This window comes from Nuphar pumila, chromosome 11 (assembly GCF_984573655.1).
Source record: "Nuphar pumila chromosome 11, dmNupPumi1.hap1.1, whole genome shotgun sequence".
Taxonomy (NCBI): Eukaryota; Viridiplantae; Streptophyta; class Magnoliopsida; order Nymphaeales; family Nymphaeaceae; genus Nuphar; species Nuphar pumila.
In genome coordinates this window covers 13,163,047-13,172,187 of record NC_143259.1, presented here as the reverse complement: position 1 = coordinate 13,172,187, position 9,141 = coordinate 13,163,047, and the positions used below count along the sequence as shown (strand labels likewise).

At 39.6% G+C, this 9,141-nt stretch overlaps 1 protein-coding gene across 1 annotated transcript; it reads right to left on the bottom strand.

Moving 5' to 3' along the window:
• Nucleotides 1-332: 332 nt before the first annotated feature.
• Nucleotides 333-7,180, bottom strand: LOC149822020 (FAM10 family protein At4g22670-like). Its single transcript, XM_089981381.1, has 11 exons — nucleotides 7,020-7,180; nucleotides 6,792-6,855; nucleotides 4,343-4,498; nucleotides 4,091-4,178; nucleotides 3,925-4,005; nucleotides 3,734-3,798; nucleotides 3,364-3,504; nucleotides 3,075-3,191; nucleotides 2,829-2,984; nucleotides 2,653-2,710; nucleotides 333-755 (listed from the first exon to the last, which is right to left on the bottom strand). Exons 1-11 carry the CDS (start codon nucleotides 7,127-7,129, stop codon nucleotides 658-660), a joined length of 1,134 nt encoding a protein of 377 aa, XP_089837507.1. The 5' UTR covers nucleotides 7,130-7,180; the 3' UTR covers nucleotides 333-657.
• Between the last annotated feature and the right edge of the window lie 1,961 nt (nucleotides 7,181-9,141).

The following is a 9,141-nucleotide window of genomic DNA, read 5'->3' as shown; positions in this document are numbered from 1 at the left end:
TCATCACCCATTTTCTTCTCCTGTTTCATCACTCCTTTCATCTCCTCTCCAACACTGGCACCCAAAGTCTTAACCTCATGGCATTCCTCTGCAACAGACTAGAACCATAAAAAAAAACACACCAAACACAGGAAAACGCTTCATGAAAACAGCGAGCTATCTTCACTGTTTCAAGCAGCAATTTTCCGTGTTTTGCGTGGGCTGAGTGCCTAACAAAGTAGTAGGGCCAAGTACTGGAGCTACTCTCACGAACAGCTACCAGGGTATCATCTAATGCCACAGCCAAAACTAGGAGACCCCTCAATAAGGGAAAAAGAGTAGAAGCTTGCATGCATCAGATAGTAACATTTCACCAATTCTTATCATTGCAAACACAGCTAAAACAGATCATCTCAAAGCCTGAAAAGCCGTACATGGATGGGTTAAGAGCACAATCTTTTAAGTTACTAGAAATTCAGAAACATGATTTACAACACCAAGGCCATTCTCAACATCCAAGCTCAAACTTAAAAATTCAAATTCGCATAAGAACTTTCACGCAATTGTTTGATAAACAGAGAGACAACTCAACCAATTTGAAAAGAGTAATGAAACACCAACAGCTACAAAGTTGTCGGCAACCATTGCATGCAAGAACTCATCTGCGTCAAAGACGTTTCACTGGGGTCCTGCAAACTTGCTCATCATCTTAGCAAGGATGGGTGCTACCTTGGGGTTAGATTGATGCTTTGCCATGTTAGCTGGATTTGACATTACTGCAATATAACAGGGAACAGAAATCTGTATGAGAACTAGTATCCTTACTGATTTGGAACAAATGCATAAAAGATAAAATAAACCACTTGGTGAAGCAGGCCAAAAACAAACAAATCCTGCAAGCTGTGCTCCCCAATTATCAGGACAACTCTATCAAATGCAAAACAAGGTAAAGGGGAAAAAGAATCATGGACCTCCTTTGTGCTACCAGTATGTTTCAGTTTTAAATAGGATATAAACAGGTCAGACTGGAACGGATATAATCAGATTCAAATTAATCGGATTTCATTGAATAGGTTACATAGCTAATCCGGATTTGCTTGGGGTATATTCAACTTGGCTGTACATTAACATATAACTGGGTCAGATATTGTCAGGCTCAGATTTGGATTCAGATGTAAGAATGCTAAAATCGAATCCAAGTCCAATTATCAATTGGATCTGTTTTTTTTTTCACAGACGCCCGGACTCACATTTGGTCAACCCAAACATCTTACATCTAGTTTTAAACTGAATTTGATATCAAGGGAAGAGAAGAGTTTCTAAAGTAGAAATGAGAATACAATAACTGTAGTGACCACCAAGACATCCAAGGTAACCATTTACAAACTAAGATTAATCAAAGATGAACAAATGTTCCTTGTTAGCTCAATATGGTGAACTACATGTTACATCCACAATGGATCCTTGCACGAAATCAACACTCCAATAATGATACAGATAACTACATGTTTATAAGGGTTCTGAAATGATAATGGAAAAACAAACTAAGACAACAGGTGCAGGATGTTGCCCAAGCTTAGAGCAGCCACAGGTCCATGCTGTTAGCGAACAGATATATAAAAGAGTAACATCGTAGGTATGTGCATAAGCCCAAAGTATTGCAAAATCCACGAGGGCTGAATTGTATGCAATACCAAGGTGGACAAACATGCAAATACACAACATTATGCAAGGGTCTCAGTCTAGATAGTATATATGTACACCTATACACAAAACAATAGAAACACATGATTCCCAGCAATACTTGAGCACATAAAAAGACACCCAGAATAAACACCAAAAGAGATGCATAGACTTGCCAATAGAACAATTCTATAGATGCTTCCCTGCAAAGGAGCACAGTTGTGCGTCCATGTATGAGAGAGAGATTATCTTTTTTTTGTAGGGTTCGAGAGCGTTGGTTATGATGGTGCAACTTTATCATCCATATTTCTAATACAAACAAACTTAACAAAGGCAATTTCTAGCATTACTTTGAAACAGTTACATCTTCCAAGATATCAATGCAATACCAAGTTACCTTCTCCTCTCTTTTTTTCAAGTAAATCAATTATTATATTCTTTTTTTAAAAATTATCAATGTTTGCCAGAAAATGATTATTTAAAGTCTTCCAAACAAGTCATTGTACAGTCCGTGCCTTCATGTCTGTGTGCAAGTGCAGATGCTCCCCTAAGCAATCCCACTGATATTCCGAAAACAGTCATTCAAATACTAAAGAACTCGAACAATGATGAGCATAGGAAAAGCTGATTATTAAGATAATTATACAGTTATACCCCTCGTATTTATAAGCCATTAAAAGACAATATACATTTTTATCCCACCTGCCTTTATTTCACACAATCTCTCAGGCTTAGCTAATTTATGCAGCAGTTGGGATACAATTAATAGCCTAAAATAACCACAGGCCACAGCAGTTTCTACCATTGAATAGGGATGTCACCTATTTCAGATTTAGCTCCCTCAAGCACAAAAAAATGAAACTGCCCTAAAACAGAATGAACAAATTTTAATATATAGCAACTGCTCGCCATTAAAATGTACCAAACAGCATCCTTAAGCCAGCTAGACTGAAAAATGCATTTAAAAGTATGGAAAATAGAAACTGATACCATCTTGGAGAGCAGCCATGATCTCTGGGTCTTTAAATGCAGCCATCAGCTCAGGGTCCTGCACACAAAAATCGAACTCTCAATTAGCACCTACAAATTAGATAATGAAGAAGCAGTACCAAAGCCAAATTCATATACAAGTTTAACAGTAGTATTTGACAGAAAGTAGAACTTACATTTAAAATCTTGCTCATGTCAATATTCCCAGGCGCTCCACCAGGCATGGCACCTGGGAAACCCCCCGGCATTCCCCCAGGAAATCCACCAGGCATGCCTCCAGGTGTTCGTCTAGCAGAAGACTGCTCTTGCTTTTTAGCCTTTTCATATGCAGCCTGCCAAAAATTTAAAATACCCCAATAATTCCAAAGGTAAATGACAAGGAAAATTTCCACAAATATAAGAAGATTTATCAATTTAATCACCTGTGCTTCAGCTCGACGATGCTGTCTCTCACGCTCAAGCCTTTTTTGCTCCCTTTCTTTATGCAAGCGTTCATACTTTCGATGATGCTCTTCGATTTTATGAGCATTAGGTTCAACCTGCACTCCATCCATCAATAGCCAGAAGGAACCATGATATCAAAAGTTGCACCCACATCAGAACTTCAAGTTTATAATTACTTCATCGTAGAGACTACCAAGTTATCCTAATCTAACTTTGAAGCTATACAAGTAGTAGCATATCCAACCACTAAACTAGATGCTGCTTTACCTTCTTTAACATCACAGCAATCTCTTCATCATAGTCCAATTTTGAAGCAACATGCAGATCATTGGCTGCCTCTTCCCATTGACCAAGTATTGCACGTGCCATGCCACGAGATTTATAGCCTTTTGCAGAATCAGGATTTATCTGAGGAAAAGTAAAGATAATATTAGATCCATCATCCATAAAATCAAGTATAGAAAATCATGTGTTGACATGCTGAAAAAAATGGAAAAAGAGACATATCAATATTGCGCCATCAATGCGGGTGGAACCAGGCAACAGCAGCAGGTCAATCTGCCTTGTACCAACACATGCTACCATAGGCTTTTTTCTTTCAAATACATAAACCAATAGATGGATATCATAAATTTACCTCCAAAGCTGCATTGGCATCTCGAATTGCAGCATTAGGTTTCTTCATTTTGATGTACACACCAGCTGTCCAGGGACATGAAATGTTTAGCAAAAAACTTCAGAGTAAGACAAACTAATATAGAACAACGCCATTTTGACAGTAAAGCAGAAAAAACTAAGTGTAACCATAGAATGAGAAATCAGGCTCACCTCTAGTTGCATACATGATTGCTGATGTGGGGTTGGACAGAATAGCCTCTGTCAAATGCTCAATAGCCTCATCAAGGTTACCTGATAACAGTCAATGAAAAAGACATTAGACCACTGAGCACCAAAATAAAGAAAAAATCAGATTAGTGAAAAGACACAAAAGTACCTTCAGAAATTGCCTCCATGGCTTTTGCCTTTGACGTTTGAGAAGCATCACGGCTTTCTTCAGTTACCTCAACAGACGGGTCTCCCATCTAGGAAAAAGGATAGCAGAAAAAACATCTGGCACATAAGATAGGAGCTTGTGTGTGTGTGCATGTGGTGTGGTCGTCTGGCAATGTGAGTGTGCATCTGATGTAAATTCCCAGAATGAGCTGTAAAGAATTTCAGGCCCACAATTAGGCTTTGTTATAGTTACCTTTTGAGGAGGATCCATGTCAGGTTCTACAGTTTCTCCTTCTAGCTCAATGTCAGATTCAACTATTTCAGGTTCCTCTTCATCTCGTTGGTCATGAACATCATCTTCTTCAAGGTCCTGAATCTCGTCATCGCTTTCATCCAGAAATGGGCTTTTCTGTTTTCCACGCCATCAAAGAAAATTATAGACCTTAGAAAACAAGTATGAAGATTTAATATCTAAATATTCCGTCAGGATACAACTCAGGCAATGCATTTGAATAACTTAGTTCATAGAAAAGTCAGCTTGGAAAACAGATCCCACAGCCCAGAAAAATCTATATTGACATAAATCATGATCATCCTCATCATCAAGCTGTGTCCCAAACACACAGTTGTCATGTTTCGCCATAACTTCAAGTCTAGAGCTAAAACCAGTGCCACCTACAATCTACATTCCCACTCACAATCTCCCTCTGAGATAAAACTTAGTTTTTAATTTTACTGATATCAATCCCTGAATAAAATCCAAAATTTTCCATAAAAATAAGCTATAAACATACAACAAAAAGGCAGCTGTGAAGATAAATTAACAGTATACCTTGTCAACCAAAGCTTTTTACAATGTCATGCTACAACAAGGATGATATGAATCCAACCTAGACTGGACTTACATGAAAAAGCCAACTCCATCTAAATATGACATCCTCACATATATGGGAGACCAGCAAAGGGAAACCAAACCAAAGCTCCGTGTTCACCCTTTCATGTCAACAACACTAGCAAAATGAGACAGGCTTTTCATGGAAGAAGAGTAATTTTGAGTTAAAATATGACCAAATAGAGTACGAAGAGGGGACCTGACAAGACCTCAGCCACCATCTAATAAAGAAATGAATTTGGTGATCTGGTTCCAGGTGGACTCCACACTGTATTTTTTTAGATAATCCAAGGGAAACACCCCATTCCCCCCACCCCCAAATCACCGACTGTACATTGGCTGGCCTCTAGTTGGTAAAACCCTTGAGCCCCCCCCTGCCCACAGGGGAGTACACCCAGCTTCCACCTTGTGGCAAGGGATGCCACCCGTGGGTTTCAAACTTGTGACATCCCGTCAACTTGGTGACATTCACAAGGCGTCCCAAACAGATGAGCGGATCCCTTGTGGGCAAAAGGGTGCAACACAAGGACTTTCCAAGAGGTCACCCATCCTAGTAGCACAGTGTGCCATCACTACTAAGATGAACTACATGGAACTAATAGGAACTGCGCAATTGAAAAATGCAATGAACATACACATTGCATGATATATATGCTTTGAATATCATACTGCATTTGAGCCGGGCAGAAAAAGTTGGTGCATTTCTTCCCCCATCCCATGGTATTCATGAGTGTAAAATTTCAAGCAGGCACACATAAACACAAATTTACATGTCCTTGATGTTCTGTACAAAAGGTCCACACTTACACTTGTATGAAGTTCGATTATAATACCATCATCAGGAATGTGGGAATTGACAGGAAGACTCTTCAATCAACTCAAGCCGGGTGTTCTAATTCCCGTCCAACTAGAGTCCCTAACTATACAAACAATGATTTCATAAGTTTGATTCATTTATTGCACAATAAAATACCAGCTTCTACACAGTATACTCCAAAAGTAGTTCGCTGGTTAAATGACTCAGCCCTTGAGGGACCAAACGCCAAGTAACAGAAAAAGGAATAAGATAAAATCCAGTTAATACTTGCATCTTCTAGCCAATTTTCAATGAAAATCAACTCTAAAGAGGTGATTAGATTCATCAGTTGTCCAGGAAAGTAGCATAAACCAGGAAATTGCATTGCACTCCACAATGCAATTAACGAACTTATGTTACTTTTTTTAATAAGTCTGGTGAAATCAAACGCCCCCTAACCATCTACCTTCCACCATGGAAAGTCATAATCACCACTCTATCCATCTCTTGCTCTTACAACAACCACCATATTTTCCTTCAAAGTGCATGACCCACACACTGGAAAATTACAGAATTTCCTGACCTCTCTTATGCATTTATCCCATGACAACAATGTACTAATATGAACGCATAATGATCATATATAAGATAACTTAAGGTGAGCACAGTGGATTCATCGACGGCACTGACTGTTCACTAGATTCGCTATCAGCCACAATCTCATGCTAAAGTTTACATCATCATATCTACAAATTCAAAACAACCATCATGATCGCTTTTCCAACTAGGAGGATATTCAATACCCACAATTCAAAATAACAAAACACATCATATTCCATTACGACCACACAGTAGCTATTGATATAGAGGGATCTATTACATAGCATCCACAATACCCATCTTTTACATGCTGCTGTTCAATCTCTCTAAGAATCACTAATCACAACCACATCAATGGACCAAAACAAACTGAGGCAATACAATAGAAGAAACACAAGGAAAGGAGGAACTCACTGCACTGTGTGGCTTGGGAGACTCTTCATGCTTGTATGCAGCAGCAGGGAGTTTGGCCCCTAGGCTGATGAAGAAACCCACCACCCATAAACACACACAAAAAAAAAACATAATGAAACCCAGGTTGGGGAATCAGATTTAGGGACAAAAGAAGCAAAGAGAGAGAGAGATGGTGGGTGCACATCAATTTTGGTGGGGTGGGGGTTCGTTTCAGGAGTTGATGATTACCTCTCGAGGTATTCTCTGAAGAAGGCAATAGAAGGGTCGCTAAGAACGGAAGGACTGGCCTTGCACTGCTCTATGAACAGCTTCAGCTGCTTCACCTTCGGCGCATCCATCTCAAATGCTCTCTCTCTCTCTCTCTAGAAGGACATGAATACAGAAAACGCCTTTGAGGGTTTTTGGTTGGGCTCTTTTGTTGAAAAGGGAATGCCAACGTTGGCTGGCGAGGGTGCTTCTAGCACCTTCTAGGGTTTTCTTCTCTCTCTAAGAGTCAAAGTCCGTGTGGGGATCAAGACTCGGGTCAATGGACCTCTCTAGACTCGTTGGTGAGCCTGAGTCGGTGCGGTTTGCCTTTGACTGGGGTCGTGTCATGGCTGGGTCAGGGTCGATTGGGGGATCAGCCTAATGACTGGATTCGAGTTCTTGTTTGAGTTTTGCCATGTCACGAAAATGGAATCCCAAGCCCAAACTCTCATAATTTCAGAAACTTATTTTCATTAAAAATTCATATAAAATACTCGTTCGGGTACCCAGCAAACCGAAAAGAAGCTGGGCTGGGTTGAGTTGGGTTGGGTCGGGTACTTGGCACAAATCATAATCCAAACCCGACCCACGTATTGGTTTATAGTTATAAAGGATATGCTTGGGAACTTGATTAATTTTGTGAACTTTGTTGTAGGGCTTAAAAAATGAGACGAGCAGCTCACCGTGCTTGGACTGATTCGGCTCATGAGAAGCTTGGTTCGAGGCCAGAAATTGACTTGGGTGAGCTCACCCAGAAGCCCGCTAGTTTAGGTAAACAAGCCAAGCACTAACATGGCAAGTTGGGCTTTGCTCTAGGTTTGTTATATATATATATATATATATATATATATATATATATATATATATATATAAGTGAACCTGTTAGGCCTCATTTCACGTTCTGCCTCATAGGTTTTAAGTGTCTTGTGATAGATCTGAACGGGTTAGATGTGTTTAGCTCATGGATCATGTTTTTTAGACAAAAAAAAAAATGATCCAAAAACAGGGAAAAACTGATACCTTCATAGCCATTGATTTTGGATTTTCTATATAATTTAGATTCGGGTGATCCAAAAGCTGGTTTCCACTAAACAAAACCTTTACATCACATATACGAGAAAAAATACATAAAAACTATGATTTTTTAAAGGGGCTTAACGAGACCTAATGAAAAAGACGATATATAATCAAATTTTAAAAGAAAATACCTAAAAATGTTTTTTTTTCAAGTTCCAGCTTTTCTCAGCTGGTGACGAGTTCATGAGCCGAGCTGGAGCTATGGTGTACCCTTAACCAGCTGAACCCAAATTAACAGCCTGAGCTCCCACCCACCTTTATGAGCCCTAACCTTATTGTCTCACAAGACTGACAGTTTAGCTACGTATGGGGGCTCCGCGTTGTTGGTAAGAGCTGTCAGTCCACGTCTTCTTATGGTTTAAAACCCAGCAGTTAAGTTGAATAACTGGTGAGGTCCGACTAATCTAGTTTGCCTTTGGTAAAAAAAAGATCGACGGTTTAGCCAAGATATAAAAACTTACATAATATCTATAATATCTATGATTAAATAAGAATTTGTGTTTTCAAGGGCAATTATGAGAGTAGATCCAATTATTGGACGCTGCAAGGTACTCAACAAGATGTCATACATTTAGGGAATAGGGAATGTTTGTGTTGTTGGATCCTGGTATGGATTCAGTGTGGTCAAATGGGTCTCACATAGAATCCAATGACCTATTTAGTGAGTCATTGAGATATGCACCAGCAGGATCATGTTAGGGCCCATTACACATTGAATTCCCAGCATGTTTAAAAATCCAATGAGACAGTTAGGTTGGATAACGGCTACTCAAAAAAGGTTAAATTCTCCAGCCTCCTGCCTATACAAATCAACCGAAGAGGTTCAAAGATCTCCTCTGATACAGGCCGTTAATCAACTTCACAATCTTCTTCCCTTCTCCTTGAGTCCTCTATGCGCACATCCCGATTGTAAATTCAATAGTGATATCAGAGCCCCGTTCTGTGTGCAGAGATCCTCTTCTCTTATCACTGCTCATAAAAGGCAGCAGAGAACCCCTCCATCAGGTCCTTGCATTCCTGACTTCAA

Excerpts from the sequence above, each read along its gene's own strand:
- LOC149822020 (XM_089981381.1), bottom strand. The coding sequence starts at position 7,129 with ATGGATGCGCCGAAGGTGAAGCAGCTGAAGCTGTTCATAGAGCAGTGC. Across the intron at positions 4,179-4,342 it reads ACATGGATCCTCCTCAAAAG|ATGGGAGACCCGTCTGTTGA; the intron begins GTAACTATAACA and ends CCTTTTTCCTAG. Across the intron at positions 4,006-4,090 it reads CATGGAGGCAATTTCTGAAG|GTAACCTTGATGAGGCTATT; the intron begins GTACTTTTGTGT and ends GACTGTTATCAG.